The sequence below is a fragment of the Chiloscyllium plagiosum genome, unplaced genomic scaffold, assembly GCF_037043375.1.
Source record: "Chiloscyllium plagiosum isolate Xiang-an unplaced genomic scaffold, Cpla_swu_hap1 HiC_scaffold_34, whole genome shotgun sequence".
Classification (NCBI taxonomy): domain Eukaryota; kingdom Metazoa; phylum Chordata; class Chondrichthyes; order Orectolobiformes; family Hemiscylliidae; genus Chiloscyllium; species Chiloscyllium plagiosum.
In genome coordinates, this window is record NW_028270172.1 from 16,504,893 (window position 1) to 16,523,704 (window position 18,812).

The 18,812-nt window shown below is 41.5% G+C and overlaps 1 protein-coding gene across 1 annotated transcript in view; it reads left to right on the top strand.

The window, feature by feature from the left end:
• Nucleotides 1-5,284: 5,284 nt before the first annotated feature.
• The window catches only part of LOC122564502 (uncharacterized), a 44,125-nt gene continuing 30,597 nt past the window's right edge, over nt 5,285-18,812 (top strand). The window contains exons 1-2 of the mRNA XM_043719479.2: nt 5,285-5,564; nt 12,192-13,352. Coding sequence (XP_043575414.2) covers nt 12,212-13,352 — 1,141 coding nt within the window. The 5' untranslated portion in view covers nt 5,285-5,564; nt 12,192-12,211. The remainder of the gene's footprint in view (nt 5,565-12,191; nt 13,353-18,812) is intronic.

Consider the following 18,812-nt stretch of genomic DNA (forward strand, 5'->3'; position numbering starts at 1 on the left):
CATGGCCAAATCCTGGGGGTTACCATTGACCAGAAATTCAACTGTATTTGATATATAAAGACTGTGGATACAAGAGCAGATCAGAGATTAGGAATACTGCAGCAGATAGCTTACCTCCTGACTCCTAAAACCTGTCCACCATCTGCAAGTCACAAGTCAGGAATGTGATGGAATACTACCCATTTTCCTTGATGAGTGCAATTTGAACAACACTCATGAAGCTGGACACCATCTAGGAAAAAGCAGCCCATTTGATTGGCACCTCATCTACAAACATCTACTGCCTCCACCATTAATGCTGCAGCAGTTTGTACTGTCTACAAGAGGGACTGCAGAAATTCATCTATGATCCTTAGATGAACCTTCAAATCCACAACCACTTTCATGGGCGGTAAAGAGCAGCAGAGATATGGGAACATGACCACTGCAAGTTCCCCTCCAACATCCTGACTTGGAATATATCACCATTACTTTTCAGTTCCTGGGTCAAAATTATGGAATTCTCTCCCTAACGGCATTGTGGACTGCAGCAGTTCAAAAAAGCAGCTCACCACCATCTTCTCAAGGACAACAAGAGATGGCCAATAAATGCTGGCCACCCAGTAATGCCCATATCCCATTAGTAAATTTAAAAAAATTTGGCACTGTCTTGGATCTATTGCTGTCTCTCATCACTCTATTGATCTTGAAACTTGTCTCTTCTGTCATTTAACTTTCTCTTCCTCACTGCTTTTAAATGCAAGGTTTTTCACTCCTCCTTGGCTTCAATCATCAAGTAGGAATCGGGAGGAAAAATCTGACCAATTTTTAACCCAAAGACACTGACATCAGGTTGCAACAAATCTATTGGTTTCCTCACCTAGTATCAGTTAAGACATCACGAGTCCTGGTTTTTGAATATTATCTACTCATTTGAGAGATTCAGGAGTATGCCCTGAATTATTTGGTCATGCATGGATGCAGCTAATCTCAGCCACCCGGAAGGACAAGGACAACAAACAAATGGCAATACTATCACCTGCAACGTCTCCAAGTCACACATCTTCCTGACTTTCAAATATATCATTGTTCCTTCACAGTCTATGGGGCAAAAACTTGGAAGAGTGTGAGTATACCTTCTTATTCTTTGGCATTCCCTCACCATCTAGGATGACATGCTTTCACTCTAACGGGGTGGTTCTTCAGTGGCTGAAAACTTACAGCCACAGATTCTGCCTCAAGTGATGTTGGGGAGCAGGATGGATGAGACACTGTGTCTTCTGCAGGCTCTTTCCGTTGCTTGTGTTTGGCTTCCACATGCTCCATTTGGTGATGCTGAGAGTGGTTGTCTCCTCGGCAGATGCTTCTTCGATAGTTTGTGTTTTCTAGGGCAAGTGATTCCTAAGTGTTAGTGGAGATGTCAGATTTATTTAGGGGGGGGCTTTCAAGATGTCCTCATAGTGTTCCCTTTGCCCTCCTAGTGATCTCTTACCATTGCAGAGCTCGGAGTAGAGCACTTATTGAGAATCGAAAAATGTGGCATTGGAAAAGCACAGCAGGTCAGGCAGCATCTGAGGAGTCGGAGAATCGAGGTTTCAGGCATAATCCCTTCACCCTTCCTAATGAAATACTTATGCCCAAAATGTCAATTCTCCTGCTCCTAGGATGCTGCCTGACCTGCTGTGCTTTGCTAGCACCACACTTTTCAACTCTGATCTCCAGCATCTGCAGTCCTCACTTTCTCCCACACGTTTAGAATGTTTTGCATTGGACAATGCAGACAAAGCGGCCCAGCCATCTCAGCTGGTTTAGCGGGAACAGTGCCTTAATACTGGGCTATTGGCATGGGAGAGGATTGTTACACTGGTAAACCTGTCCTGCCAGTGGACATTGTTGTTGAGTTTTGCACTCTTGATAACTCTCCAAGGATTTGAGGTGTCTGCTATACATATTCCATTTTTATGTTTTTCGTCACTTCATACTTATTGACGATGAATGTAGCCAATCTATAATCTTATCAATATTCTTTTGTTTTGCTAAATAATGAACTCTGCATTGCTAAAAAGAGAGACACATTTACCGAAAATGTTCATGTTGCACTCATCACGCCAAATACACGAATGACAAATTTAAAGTTATTAAAAGAGTTTAGTTTGTGTGATAAAAGGGTACGTTCGTTGGTGACCTGGATTCCAAAACGTCCCAATGGATTGGAAAGTAACTAATGTAATGCTTTGCCTTCAAGGAAAAGAGACAAAATGCAGAGAACAATAGGTTCGTTAACCTAGCATCTGTCACAGCAGCTAGAATCCAATATTAAGCAAGCAAGTCAGAATATGATCATGCAGAGTAGGGCTGAGAGGCTGTGTGAAAGGGAAGTAGTGTTTACCTTATTTATTGGAACTTCTTGAGGGAGTGACAAGGAAAGTGAATAAAATATGTGGTGTAATAGGATTTCCAAAGCATTTGATAATGTGCCACATCTGAGGTTATTACTCAAGAGTACATGATATAGGGAGTAACATATTAGCATAGAGAAAAGATTGATTAGCTGACAGGATGCAGAGAGCTAAGGATATTTTTCAGTTGACATACAGCAACTAGTGAAATGCCACAAGCATCTGTACTGGGGCCTCAACTATTTGTAATAATATGTCATTGACTTTTTATGGCAGGACCAGATGTGTGGCTGCTAATTTGCTGATGGCACCAAGATAAATAGGAAGGTAAGTTGTCATAGAGTCATAGAGATGTACAGCATGGAAACAGACCTTTCGGTTCAACTTGATCATGCCGACCAGATATCCTAATCTAATCTAGTCCCACCTGCCAGCACCCGGCCCATATCCCTCCAAACCCTTCCTTTTCATATGCCTATCCAGATGCCTTTTAAATGTTGCAATTGTACTAGCCTCCACCACTTCTTCTGGCAGCTCATTCCATATGCGTACCACCCTATGCATGAAAAAGTTGCCACTTAGGTCTCTGCCACTTAGGTCTCTTTTATATCTTCCCCCCCTCACCCTAAACCTATGCCCTCTAGTTCTGGACTCCCCACTCCAGGGAAAAGACTTTGTCTATTTATCCAATCCATGCTCCTCATGATTTTATAAACCTCTATAAGGTCATCCCTCAGCCTTCGCGCTCCATAGAAAACAGCCCCTCCCTATTCAACCTCTCCTTCTAGCTCAAATCCTCCAACCCTGGCAAAACACTTGTAAATCCTTTCTGAACCCTTTCAAGTTTCACAACATCCTTCTGATAGGAAGGAGACCAGAATTGCATGCAATATTCCCTAAGATCTTACCATTAAGTGTATAAATCCTGCTAAGATTTGCTTTCCCAAAATGCAGCACCTCACATTTATCTAAATTAAACTCCATCTGCCACTTCTCAGCCCATTGGCCCATCTGATCAAGATCTCGTTGTAAACCAATGTCCTGTACAGCCGCAACATGACCTTCCAACTCTTGTACTCAATACTCTGACCAATAAAGGAAAGCATACCAAACACCTTCTTCACTGTCCTATCGACCCGCGATTCCACTTTCAAGGAGTTATGAACCTGCATTCCAAGGTCTCTTCATTCAGCAACACTCCCTAGGACCTTACCATTAAGTGTATAAGTCCTGCTAAGATTTGCTTTCCCAAAATGTAGCACCTCACATTTATCTAAATTAAACTCCATCTGCCACTTCTCAGCCCATTGGCCCATCTGATCAAGATCCCATTGTAAACTGAGATAACCTTCTTCGCTGTCCAGTACACCTCCAATTTTAGTGTCATGTGCAAACTTACTAACTATACCTCTTATGTTCACATCCAAATCACTTACATAAGTGATGAAAAGTCGTGGACCCAGCACCATTCCTTCTGGTACTCCACTAGTCTAAGACCTCCAGTCTGAAAAACTCCAGTCATTAGGAGTTGAAGATTATACAAAGGAACAAAGACAGATGGTAAATGAGCAAAAATTTATTAGATGGAGTATATTGTGAGAAAATATAAAATGGGAACAGGTTGGTGGCTTAGTCATTAGCATTGCTGCCTCACAGCACCAGGGATGCAGGTTGTCTGTGTGAAATTTGCACATTCGCTCTATGTCTGCATGGTGCTCTGGTTTTCTCCCACAGTCCAAAGATGTGCAGGTTAACTTGAATAGCTACGCCAAATTGTCTGTAGTATCCAGGGATATGCAGGCTAGATAGATTAGCCATGGTTAATGCGCGGTTATGGGGATAGTTTAGGGACTGGTTCTGGGTGGGATGTTCTTTGGAGGACCAGTGCAGACTTGATGCGCCTAATGTCCTCTTTCTGCACTGTAGGGATTCCATGAATATGAACTGGTCCACTTTGGCAGGAAGAATACAAAAGCAGTATAGTATATAGAAAGAAACTGCATCTGGATAGTTTAGGTGAATATGGGTGTCCTGGCTGTAGAGTCACAAAAAGTTACTGTTCAGTTATAGCAAGTGATTGGGAATGCAAATGTAATGTCATTTGTTGCACGATAAATGAAATATAAAGGAGAAGTTTTACTGCAGCTGTGCAGTACCTTGGTGAGATGTAATGTAATGTATGTAATTGGGCTGCAGATCAGCCCTGAAATACATCAGGCTTGAGTTGCTAAATTGACGTGCCCAGTTCCATTTCTGGCTGAAGACAATTCCAAATATTTTCCTAATCAGCTGCTTAGAAAGATTAGTATGGAAACGGGGTCTTTGGCCCAACAAGTCCACACTGACCCTCTGAAGTGTAACCCACCCAGACCCATTCCCCATTTAACGCACCTATCAGTAGGTGCAATTTAGCATGGCCAATTCACCTGACCTGCACATCTTTGTATTGTGGGAAGAAACTAGTGCACACAGAGGAAACCCACACAGACACAGGGAGAATGTACAAACTCTACACAGATAGTCGCCCGAGGTAGGAACTGAACCCAGCTCCTTGGTACTGTAAGGCAGCAGTGCAAACCACTGAACCACTATACCACCCAAAGATGTTATTACAACATCTTTCGAGAGGATGGGATTTGAACCCATGTCTTCTGGTAGGGGCATACCATTGCACTACCCTCTAAAGAACCCTCTAAAAGATCCAAATTACTGTGCCACATTGTGTGCAATTGTATTTCCTAAAATCATTCCTGAATAGCCTGGAAAAATGTTGGGATTCTGAAGGAAAAGATTTACAGTTCTCTTAACAAAAGCAAACACCGCACAACTGTTTACAGAAATCAATGCAGTTGTTTATTACTCGAGCTCACCAAAAAGTTATAAACCAAGTCATTGCAGAAACAAAGTCTCTTTGCATATGTCCTGACTTTTGGGTGGTGGGGGTTGGGGAGAGAAGACGTCAGATCTGTGACGTCGTTAGGTCTAGTACGGTTGCATTTTGGGACTTGAAGTCCTTGCCGAGGGTTGGTGACGTCACCGACCAACAATCCACCAGAACGCATGCGCCAGGCTCAGCTTCCGGCAGTTCAGTGGGAGAGAGTGATGCTGTCTGACTTATCGTTGGCCCGAGCGGAGCAAGTGTCACTGTGGAAAGTTTCCGTTTCATGACGATAGATTCTACCTGAGGTCTGTAATCCCATAAGATGATTGTCGACAAGAATTTAAACTGCTATATTATGATATTCCTTTATCCATCTCTGGGGTGCGAGGGTCAGCATTTCCTGTTGCCCTGGTTACTGGTAGTTTTCCAGATGTTTTGTAGCTGGGAGTGCTGCTTAATATCTGCATTACTCTCTTATGTTACTGTAAGCACAGCTATTTTCCAAATGTTTTTGTTTATGTTTAAATATGTTGGCATTGCAGGCCAGCTTTTTTCACTAAGGGTCACAGACCTTTTTTTCAGCATATCATTACACCAGGTCGTGCAGTAGAACTCCAGTCTCTTTGCACAGGAGTCCTGTTTATTAAAAATATTTTTAATCAATCTGTTCAGGCATGTTATGTCACAGCCAACCCTCCATTCTGTCGTGTGGCCCTGTCACTATGCTAAATGTGGTAGACTTCGAACAGATCCAGTAATTCAAGACTGGACATCTATGAGGTGCTGTGGGATATCGTGTATCCCAACACAATCTGCAACCTCATGACCTGACATATTCCCCCATTCAACCATTACCATCAAACCTTGGTTAAATGGAGAGTGCAGGGAGGTATGTGTGCAGGAGCAGCACCAAACATACCTAAAAATGAGGTTTCAACCTGGTGAAGCTACCGGACAGGACTTCTTGCATGCCAAACAGCATAAGCAACAAATGATAGACCACTAAGTAATCCCTCAAGCAACAGATCAGATCTGAGCTGTGCAGCCCTGCAGCACGTAGTCGTGAATGGTGGTGGGCAATTAATAATTCACTGGAGGAGGATGCTGCACAAGTATTCCCATCCTCAGTGATGGAAGAGCCGAGCACATTAATGTGAAAAGTTAAAGTTGAAGCATTCACAATAATCTTCGGCCAGAAGTGCCAAGTGGATGATCCATCTCAGTCTCCTGCAGTAGTCCCCAGCACTAGTGGCATGGTTAGCACTGCTGTCTCACAGCGTCAGGGAACCTGTACATAAAAAGAAAGACAAATCCATCCTGGCCAATTACTGCCTCATCAGTTTATTTTTGATATTCAGTAAAGTGATGGGTTCCTGCTCAGATACAACCTGATCAGTGACACCCAGTTTGGGTTCTGCCAGGACCATTCAGCTCTTGACCTCATTATAGCCTTGGTTCAAACATGGACAAAAGAGCTGAATTCCGGAGTTGGAGGGAGAGTAACACCTTTTGTCATCAAGGAACCCTAGCAAAACTGGAATCAGTGGGTATTGGGGCAAAATCTCTGTTTGTTGGAGTTAAATGTGTCACAAAGCTGGTTTCTTTTCTCAAGGTTAATATGTCCTTGGTGTTTATTCCAGAGGGGTAATGAACTGCTCTCGGTTCCGAGTAGTCTAGTTTGGTACAGAGGTTAAAGGGTATTGAGAGGTCTTTTTGTTTATATGTAAATAGCTGGGACTTAAGGCCAAAGTGGTCATGTTTTAGAAGTGATCTGTATAATGAAAGGGGAGTGGTCATCTCTCTAGCTGAGCAGTTTAGTTCAGTCCAGAACTGTCGGGAGTTCAACAGTGAGCCGTGTGGAATCTCTCTCTCTCTCTCTCTCTCTCTCTCTCTCTCTCTCTCTCTCTCTCTCTCTCTCTCTCTCTCTCCCTCCCTTCTAACTTCAACCTGTAAGCATGTGTTCCATTCTTTCTAGCTGTGATGCAAGAGGGTTTGCTTATTGGGACTGTTGTGTATATTCGGAGCAGCAAAATTAAGTCTAGTTTGGATAGACTGATTTCTGTAGGCGTTCTTTATTCTGTTTTTTGTGTTTCATTGTATAATTCTGTGAATAAATTTTTGTCTGTTTTAAAACCTGGTAGTCAACCTAGCTACCTGGATAATTTTCACTGTACACTTACTGAAATAAATTGCAAAATTATGGTGTGGGCTGCCTGCTTAAGAATGTTTTCAGTGGTCTGGCCTAGTCTATAACATACCTGACATGCAGGAAGATGGTTGTAGCTTTTGGAGACCAGTCATTTCAGCTGCAGGGCAACTCTGCAGGAATTGCTCAGGGTAGTGTCCTAGGCCAAACTGTGTTTAGCTGCTGCATCAATACATGCCCTCCATAATAAGGATGATTGCTGAAAATTGCATACTGTGCAGCACCACTTGCAAATCCTCAGATATGAATCAGTCCATGTTCAAATGTAATAAAATGTGGACAATATTCCGGCTTGGGCTGACAAGCGGCAAGTAATTTCCATGCCACACAAATGCCAGGTAATGATCATCTCCAATCAGAGACAATCCAACCACCGCCCCTTGAGATTCAGTGGTGTTGCCCTCACTGAATCCTCTCTATCAACATCCTTGCGATTACCACTGACCAGAAATTCAACTGGACTCGCCACATAAACATAGTAACTACAACAGCAGGTCAGGGGCTAGGAATACTGCAGTGAGTAACTCATCTCCTGATTCCTCAAAGCCTTGCCAAAGTACTCATCTCCTGATTCCTCAAAGTACAAGTCAAGAATATGATGAAATACTCCCTATTTGCCTAGCTGGGTTCAGCTTCAACAATACTCAAGAAGCTTGACACCATTCAGGACAAAGAAGCCCACTTGAATAGCACCACATCCACCCTGTCACCACCGTCTCTCAGTACAGCAGTGTGTATTTACAAAATGCACTACAAAAATTCAGCAAAGATTCTCAGACAGTTCCTTCTAAATCCATAGCCACTTCCATCTGGAAGGACAAAGGGAGCAGATAAATGGGAACATTATCAACTGCAAATTCCCCTTCAAGCCACTCACCATCCTGACCTGGAAATATATCACTGTTCCTTCATTGTCTCTGGGTCAAAATCCTGGAATTTCCTGCCTAAGGGCATTTTGGGTTAACCTGAACATGTGGACTGCAGCAGTTCAAGAAGGCAGCTCACCACACCTTCTCAAGAACAGCCAGGGATGGCTGGTCAGCAATGTCCCAGGAGTGAATAAGTTTTTAAAAAAAAGGTCTGACTTGAACCCACACTATCTGATAGAAACACTGTCACTGCCCACAACCTCCCATCTATGAGTCCTGTTATATGTTCACAGATTATATGATACATGTTACCACCAGGAGTAAAATTAGGATTTCAAGAGGAAGGTCTGAATACTTGAAATGACTCAACCCTGGTACTTCAATGACCAAAACATTATTTCTGTTTTAACTCTCTGTTTGTCCCTTGGAACAGTTATTGTTAAAATTATGTCATAAACTATAAATATTGTGTCACCTTAACCACAGGCAGAATGCATAGGGTTGTACTGAAGTTATAAATTGAACTGTGAATCCTTTTATCAGTAATGGATCTTGTATAGTGTTGCGAATGGTAATAAGGGTCTGGCAGAACATAAGAACTAGGAGCAGGAGTAGGTCATCTGACTCTTTGAGCCTGCTCTGCCATTCAATAAGATCATGGCTGATCTTTTCGTGGCCTTCGCTCCACTTACCCGCCTTCTTACTATCACCCTTAATCCTTTCATGGTTCAAAAAAAAATCTATCTTAGCTTTAAAAACTTTTATTGAAGTAGCATCAACTACTTCACTGGGCAGGGAGTTCCATAGATTCACAACCCTCTGGGTGAAGAGGTTCTTTCTCATTTCAGTCCTAAACCTGCTCCCCCTAATTTTGAGGCTATGACCTCTTTTACTAGTTTCACTTGCCAGTGGAAACATCCTATCCACGTCTATCCTATCTATCCCCTTCATAATTTTATCTGTTTGATCCCCCTTCATTCTTCTAAATTCCAATGAATATGGTCCCAGTCTACTCAGTCTCTCCTCATAAGCCAACCCCACCAACTCCAGAAACAACCTAGTGAACCTACTCTGCACTCCCTCCAGTGACAGTACATCCTTTCTCAAGTAAGGAGACAAAAACTGCATGCAGTACTCCAGGTGTGGCCTCACCCTATACAGCTGTAACATAATCTCCCTGCTTTTAACTCAATCCCTTTAGCAATGAAGGACAGGAGTCCATTTGCCTTCTTAATTACCTGTTGTACCTACAGACCATGTGATTCATGCGTTAGGACACCTAGCCCCCTGTGCACAGCAGCATGCTATAACTTTGTACCATTCAAGTAATAGTCCTTTTTTACTGTTACTCCTACCAAAATGGATGATTTCACATTATTAACATTGTATTCCATCTGCCAGACCTTTGTCCACTCACTTAAAGTATCTGTGTTCTGCAAAGTTTCACAGTCCTCTGCACACTTTGCTCTGCCACTCATCTTAGTGTCATCTGCAAATTTTGACACACTACACATGTCCTCAACTCCAAATCATCTATATAAATTGTGAATAATTGTGTTCCCAACACTGATCCCTGTAGCATGCCACTAGTTACTGATTTCCAGCCAGAATAGCACTCCTTTATCACTACTCTTTGCTTCTTGTTAGTCAACCAATCCTCTGTCTGTGCTAATACTTTACCCATAGCGCCATGTATCCTTATCTTATGTAGCAGCTTCTTGTGTGTCACCTTGTTGAAGGCCTTTTGGAAATCTAGGTACATCACATCCACTGGGTCCCTGTTGCCCACCGTGCTGATAATGTCTTCATAGAATTCCAAAAGATTAGTTAACTGTGACCTGCCCTTCATGAATTCATGCTGCATCTGTCCAACAGGACAATTTCTATCTAGATGCCTTGTTATTTCCTCCTTAATGAAAGACTCAAGCATCTTCCTCACTACAGAAGTTAAGCTAACCAGTCTATAATTCCCCTTTTTTTAGTCTACTGCCCTTTTTAAACAGTGGCTCCACATTTGCTGTTTCCCAATCTGTTGGAACTGCCCCACAGTCCAGCAAGGTTTGAAAAAATTACCACAAGTACACTTGCTATTTCTCCCGCCATCTCTTTTAATACCCTGGAATGCATTCCAGCAGGGCCAGGAGACTTGTTTATCTTTAGATCCATTTGCTTGCCCACCACTACCTCTTCTGTAATAATGACTGTTTCCAGATCATCACCTATCATCGTCTCTTTGTCAATTACTGGCATGTTATTAGTGTCCTCCACTGTGAACACCGACACAAAATACCTATTCAATGCCTCGGCCATTTCATCACATCCCATGACCAAATGCCACTTCTCATCCTCTAAAGGACCATTGTTTACTTTAGTCACTCTTCTTCATTTTATATATTTATAGAAACTTTTCCTATCTGTCTTTATATTCTGTGCTAGTTTTTTCTCGTGTTCTATCTTACTTTTCTTTGTAGCTCTTTTTGCGGCTTTCTGTTGACCTTTATAAGCTTTGCTGGAAAAGCGCAGCAGGTCAGGCAGCATCCAGGGAACAGGAGAATCGACGTTTCGGGCATAAACCCTTCTTATGCCCGAAACGTCGATTCTCCTGTTCCCTGGATGCTGCCTGACCTGCTGCGCTTTTCCAGCAACACATTTCCAGCTCTGATCTCCAGCATCTGCAGACCTCACTTTCTCCTCCTTTATAAGCTTTCCCAATCTTCTAGTTTCCTGCTGATCTTAGCCACTTTGTATGCCTTACCTTTCAAATTGATAGCCTCCTTTATTTCCTTAGACACCCATGGCAGAATACCCCTTTTCTTTTAGTCCTTCCCTTTCACTGGAATATACTTTTGCTTTAAAAGTTCTCCACTGTTCGTCAACTGTCCCACCATAAAGTCTTTGTTTCCAGTCTACGTTAGCCAAGTCATCCCTCATCTTATTGTAGTCTCCGTTTTTTAAGCACAGGACCCTGGTATTGGATTTTATCTTCACACTCTACATCTTTTGCAAGCATCAGTAACCAGGCTCCAACAGTATTGAGGAGAAAGTGAGGACTGCAGATGCTGGAGATCAGAGCTGAAAATGTGTTGCTGGAAAAGCGCAGCAGGTCAGACAGCATCCAGGGAACAGGAGAATTGACGTTTCGGGCATAAGCCCGACGTTTCCTGAAGAAGGGCTTATGCCCGAAACGTCGATTCTCCTGTTCCCTGGATGCTGCCTGACCTGCTGCGCTTTTCCAGCAACACATTTTCAGCTCCAACAGTATTGACCCTAGGTTGTGGCACTGGCATGAAAGGAAATGTCTGCCAGTATCTTTACATGCATGATTTTAAGTCAGTATTGGGATCTAAGTTTGTCTTTATGATGATGAATATACAGAAGAGCAACCTATGTAACCCACATTTTCTAATCCTGAAAGTTTCATAAACCAAGAAAATATACAGCTTTACACCATGCACCATACTTTGAGTGTAGGATAAAAGAAAAACAAGATCTAGTTAATTCTAAAGATAATTCATTGTGATTAATAATGGAAAACCTCATCCTGTAATCGTGCCAGCATTCTTGCTGAAGTTATTGACACAAGGAATTTCAATCCCCGATTGCTTTGTCATTTTGATTTATTTAATTGCCTCATTTTTAGCCGCCACTATAACTAATATCATAATCTAACTTCATAATCAAAAAATGCAGAGTTAATTGTTTGTTTAATATATTTTCCTTCATGAATTGTATTTTAAAAGCTATATTCGACAATTTTCTACATCATAAACTTTGATGAAGGATTTACACAGCAGTGACAACTAGACTTGTAGAGGCTTTTACAGTTTGCCATTTCAGTTTGTGTTCTGTATTTGCAGATACTATCATTTTAAAGAAGATGAATGAAGCTAAATTTGTGTACCAGAACATTCCACCAGTGACTTTACATTTGTCAGAAGAGACTACCACGTGCAGTTTATGTGTAAGGAATATGGAAGACATTGAGAACCAGTTTAAAGACTTTGTGGAAATATTCCTTGTCGAAGTTTACAGATGTAAAATCTGCACATTCACCAGTAGCCTGAAGGTCAGAATGAACTCTCATGTTGAAAACCTTCATAAACCCAAAAGAAATGATCAGTTTTCTAAGAAAGTGACGAGCACATGTCACACAGAACATGACTCCTCATACAGTACTGATGTAGAAATTGACACTGAAAGTAAAGTGGCTGAGGACATTATTGTGGATAATCTGGAGAGGATGTCATTTCTTCTTCCTATGTACAGAATGTTTCACAACATTAGCCCAGTGTCCTGTGAAATGGGACTGGGAGGGCACAATGATAATCTTCACTCTGCTGATGCATGTGAGGTCAGCACACTGTTTGAAGTGGAGTCTACACCTTTTCAGTTGGACGGACCTCACTCTGTGGTACCAGGGTCCGTTGGGACAGCTGTGCCTGAAGATGATGAGGAAGCTCAGTCAGAGCACCTTATGTCACTAGGCCTTTGCCGAATATCCAACAGTAATAAAACTCATACAATGAACATGGAAACCAGTGATGATCATATCATTCTGAAGAAGCAAAGGCATCTCAGTAAGAAAAAGCGGAGTGAAAACCGACATTCCAATAATGCTGGTAACTCTCAAACTGGCTTGAAAAATAAATTTTATATTTGCAAGACGTGCAAACTAGACTTTAAGTCAAAAGATATTTATAACCTTCACTTGAACTGTCATGATAGTGATACAGGTTTTAAATGCATGTACTGTAGCTCCTGCATGACAGAGTGGACCTTGATGGAACAGCACCTCAAGGGCCACAATCCCAAAAGCTTGAGCTACAGTTGCTCAGTTTGCAAGAAGGGTTTCACCAGGCGGAATGATTGGAAATTGCATGAAGTCACCCATCAACAAAAGCCAGGCCTGTTCTACTGTTCAAAGTGCCCATCCTTCTATTCTTCTGAGCATGTGAGAGATATGCATTCTGCTTGCCATTATGAAGACATTTTTAAGTGTACAGAGTGCGACTTTACAGGTAGGCTTATTCATTCATACATTCATAGAGATGTACAGCATGGAAACAGACCGTTCAGTCCAACCCATCCATGCTGACCAGATATCCCAACCCAATCTAGTCCCACCTGCCAGCACCCGGCCCATATCCCTCCAAACCCTTCCTATTCATATACCCATCCAAATGCCTCTTAAATGTTGCAATTGTACCACCCTCCACCACATCCTCTGGCAGCTCATTCCATACACGTACCACCCTCTGCGTGAAAAAGTTGCCCCTTAGGTCTCTTTTATATCATTCCCCTCTCACCCTAAACCTATGCCCTCTAGTTCTGGACTCCCCAACCCCAGGAAAAAGACTTTGCCTATTTATCCTATCCATGCCCCTCATAATTTTGTAAACCTCTATAAGGTCACCCCTCAGCTTCCGACGCTGCAGGGAAAACAGCTTCAGCCTGTTCAGTCTCTCCCAGTAGCTCAGATCCTTCAACCTTGGCAACATCCTTGTAAATCTTTTCTGAACCCTTTCAAGTTTCACAACATCTTTCCGATAGGAAGGAGACCAGAATTGCACGCAATATTCCAACAGTGGCCTAACCAATGTCCTGTACAGCCGCAACATGACCTCCCAACTCCTGTACTCAATACTCTGACCAATAAAGGAAAGCATACCAAACACCACCTTCACTATCCTATCTACCTGCGACTCCACTTTCAAGGAGCTATGAACCTGCACTCCAAGGTCTCCTTGTTCAGCAACTCCCTTTATACCATTAAGTGTATAAGTCCTGCTAAGATTTGCTTTCCTAAAATGCAGCACCTCGCATTTATCTAAATTAAACTCCATCTGCCACTTCTCACCCCTTTGGCCCATCTGGTCCAGATCCTGTTGTAATGTGAGGTAACCCTCTTCGCTGTCCACTACACCTCCAATTTTGGTGTCATCTGCAAACTTACTAACTGTATCTCTTATGCTCGCATCCAAATCGTTTATGTAAATAACAAAAAGTAGAGGGCCCAGCACCGATCCTTGTGGCACTCCACTGGTCACAGGCCTCCAGTCTGAAAAACAACCTTCCACCACCACCCTCTGTCTTCTACCTTTGAGCCAGTTCTGTATCCAAATGGCTAGTTCTCCCTGTATTCCATGAGATCTAACCTTGCTAATCAGTCTTCCATGGGGAACCTTGTCGAATGCCTTACTGAAGTCCATATAGATCACATCTACTACTCTGCCCTCATCAATCTTCTTTGTTACTTCTTCAAAAACCTCAATCAAAGTTGTGAGACATGATTTCCCACGCACAAAGCCATGTTGACTATCCCGAATCAATCCTTGCCTTTCCAAATACATGTACATCCTGTCCCTCAGGATTCCCTCCAACAACTTGCCCACCACCGAGGTCAGGCTCACCAGTCTATAGTCCCCTGGCTTGTCTTTACCGCCCTTCTTAAACAGTGGCACCATGTTTGCCAACCTCCAGTCTTCCGGCACCTCACCTGTGACTATCGATGATACAAATATCTCAGCAAGAGGCCCAGCAATCACTTCTCTAGCTTCCCACAGAGTTCTCGGGTACACCTGATCAGATCCTGGGGATTTATCCACCTTTAACTGTTTCAAGACACCCAGCACTTCCTCCTCTGAAATCTGGGCATTTTGCAAGATGTCACCATCTATTTCCCTACAGTCTATATCTTCCATCAGTAAATACTGATGCAAAATATTCATTTAGTATCTCCCCCATTTTCTGTGGCTCTTCTCTCCTCAGAAAACTGGCAAAAACTCTCTGACTCATTGCATTTTATTTGCAGTCAGCCATCATCTAGACTTTATATACTGACATATTAAATGTGTTTTATTCATTGCTTCTGATGAAACGGTACTGAAGTCTGTTCTTAAAAATATGAGCTTCCAATTTTGTAAGTGATAGTGCTTGGAGAATATCTCTTCACAATATTTCAATAAGTCATTGTGACTCAGATGCTTTGAATTTCTTTACTATCTTTTGAATTATTTTGAGTATTCAATGAGTAAACAGATTTTAAGCTTTGAAACTCAACTTTTAGGACAGATTCTTCCTAGTTTGGTGCCTGTCTTGTGTCTAATCACTTATCTCAGCTAGAGTAGTAATTGGGTCACCTACAATTGACCTCAGTATTTGAAAGCAGTAAAGATTCCTCTGCTGCTCGCTTTCCAGTAATTCTTGTTGAGAAATGCACACATGTGGGCGCAGCACTAGACTTTGATTTTTGCAGCCTTCTTTTTTCTCTCTGGCCCCTCAACATATAATCCACATTTCTAAATAAAGCTTGGTCATGTGCCAGCGCAACCAGAAAATAGTAAAGACCCATAGGACAATTCTTCAGCATTGGTGAGGGGTGTGGGAATGGGGAAGAGAATGGTTGTGTAAAAGATCTCACACATCATAATGTTCTTCATGAAAGCAGTAAAACAAATCATAGTGCCCACAGTCTGGAATAAGCTGGAAATGCAGCCTTAAACACTGATGAAAAGTATTGCAGAAGCTGAAAATCCAGAGTTGAAACAGAAAAAGCTGGAAACAAAAGACAACAGATAAATTACTGTCAGTGTTTCTGGTTAGGATCTTCATCAAAACTGGAAATAGTTATTAATGAGTAGATTTTAAAATGAAACAGAACCTGGTAGAAGAGGAGCTGAGAAAAAGAAGTAGATGCCAAAACACATGATGGGCTAAAAAGCCATTATTCATTTATAACCTTTCTATATTTCTGTGGTTTACTGCATATACAAATAGAAATAGGCCAATGACCGAAATAATGTAAACAGATGATAGGAAGTATCACGCAAGAAAAAGCCAGGTCCATGAGACACAGATTGTGTGAATAGAGAAAGAGATGGTGGATAGTCTGTTGAAAAGGAGAATATAAAAAATTGTCAAAACATTCATAGCCCAGTTAGGTGGAGAGAACAAGTTGATATCAAGGATTCTTTGAGCCATTGTATTAACAATCATTCTGACAAAGATGGGGAGAAACTGAGAATGGAGCATTTATAGAAAGCAGGATAAAAAGAAGTATAGCTGGAAAAAGTCAGCAGGATTGTGGAAAGAGATAGAGTTAACATTTCAGGTCCAATGCAACTCTTGTTTAAAATATATTCAAGTAATATTGGCGCTGAGTTGGTACACACTGGTCTTCAAGCTCCCTAAGAATTCTACATTGCTGTGGAAGCATATGTTTTTATGTGCATGTTGTGGCCTGGAGTTCTGGACAGTCGTAGCAGAGGCTCCAATTTCTTCCCATAACATTGCTGACCGCGATTCGCTTTTGCTCTTATTGTCTGTCTTGGCGAGAGTTTGAAGGGCTTGCAAGTTAATATGCAACCTCTCTGGCTGTGCTGTGAGCTCAGTTTCCTTAGTAATCAAGTCCTGTGGTGGGACTCAAACTTGGAACTTCTAGCTTGAGCAATGACAGTTAAGATCACCTAGAAATAATATAAGCTAGATAATTGTTGGGTCTTGCTTTTTTTAAAGTTGATAGTTCACCATCAACTTTTGGATCGTGGACAAATATTACATTTCAGTCCTGCCAACACTTTAAAAAAAAAAATCATAGTTGGAAAAGCACAGCAGGTCAGGCAGCATCCGAGGAACAGGAGAGTCAATGTTTCGAACATAGGCCCTTTATCAGCTATAATCTCCAGCATCTGCAGTCCTCACTTTCTCCTTTTAAAAAAATCTTAAACCTCATTTTACTGTTCAATGTCTTTCTCAGAATATAACTTCACCAATGGGGATGCCAGTATAATATTGTATTGGAAACACAAAAAATAGGAGCAGATTATTTGTACCTTAGAAATTCAATTTCTCCTTCACAGCATTGCAATAGTAGTTTTAAATTTCTTTGTTAGAAAATAAGTTCATACATTCAAGAAAGTATGGTTTGAACATTGCCAGATTGTCACAATGGCAACAATTTGAGCTGTACTTCTGATCAGTTATCCTGTTCTACTGCTGCCCAGTTTATATTTCTGCTTTGTTTTTGTTAATTATGCATTGCATAAAAGTTCTGTTAGTGGAATTCAGACTGTTCTGTCTGGGTCAATGAAAATCATTCCGTAACTAAAAGATGTACAAATATGATTTTGTAATGATTCACTTGGCTTTATTTTTCTGGTTTGCTAGGATATAGCATCTTGCCTTAGTCTATATTTACATCTGCCAAAAGAATTAATAATGAGATGCGGGTGCTATATCAAATTAAACTCCTGATGGCCATTGTTAAAACCACAGCCTGTATATTCAGTTTAGATTTATTCATACAGTGAAATATTATAAGTTCTTGCTGTCAGCTACAAAAGGGTCAGGAATTTTCTCCTTATATGTGTTTACGTAACAACCAATATGCTCACCATCTGCATATAGTTGACCACAATTGACATGCAGTTAACAAATCCGTGGGACAGCAACATGCTGTGGTACTGCCCAAGTTAAATACTGTCTAAGTTAATTTAATATCTAGTGCTACAAAAGTTGTCTATTTTAATATGACCAACAATATGCAAGTGGAGCCAGTGACCTTAGCTCTGTGGATAACACTTCCACCTAAATCAAAAGGTCATGGATTCAAGATCATTCCAGAGACTTGATTACAGTGTACACTGCAGTGTGGTACTGAGGAAATGCTACACTGTCAGAGATGCTGGCATTTGGATGGGTTTTTTAAACAGAAATTCTGTCTGCCACCTTGGACGTAAAGGATCTCATACTGCTGTTTGAAAAGAAGTACAGCTCTGATCAGTATTTATCTCTCAATCAACATCACTAAAAAGAAATTATGTTGTCATTTGGTTCATTATGGGACTTTGCTATACAGTATTTGCCTAAATTCCAACAGTGTCTTAATTGGGTGAAAAAGTTTTAGGAAAGTCCTGCCGTCATAAAATAAATTATATAAATGCTACAGGAAGGATAGAAAGGGAGGCAAGAGAGGAGGGAGAGTGGCGTTTTTGATAAGGGATAGCATTACAGCTGTGCTGAGGGAGGATATTCCTGGAAACACATCCAGGGAAGTTATTTGGGTGGAAATGAGAAATAAGAAAAGGATGATCAATTTATTGAGATTGTATTATAGACCCCCTAATAGTCAGAGGGAAATTGAAAAACAAACTTGTAATGAGATCTCAGCTATCTGTAAGAATAATAGTGTGGTTATGGTAAGGGATTTTAACTTTCCAAACATCGACTGGGACTGCCATAGTGTTAAGGGTTTAGATGGAGAGGAATTTGTTAAGTGCGTACATGACAATTTTCTGATTCAATATGTGGATGTACCTACTAGAGAAGGTGCAAAACGTGACCTACTCTTGGGAAATAAGGCAGGGCAGATGACTGAGGTGTCAGTGGGGGAGCACTTTGGGGCCAGCGACCATAATTTCATTAGATTTAAAATAGTGATGGAAAAGGATAGACCAGTCTAAAAGTTGACGTTCTAAATT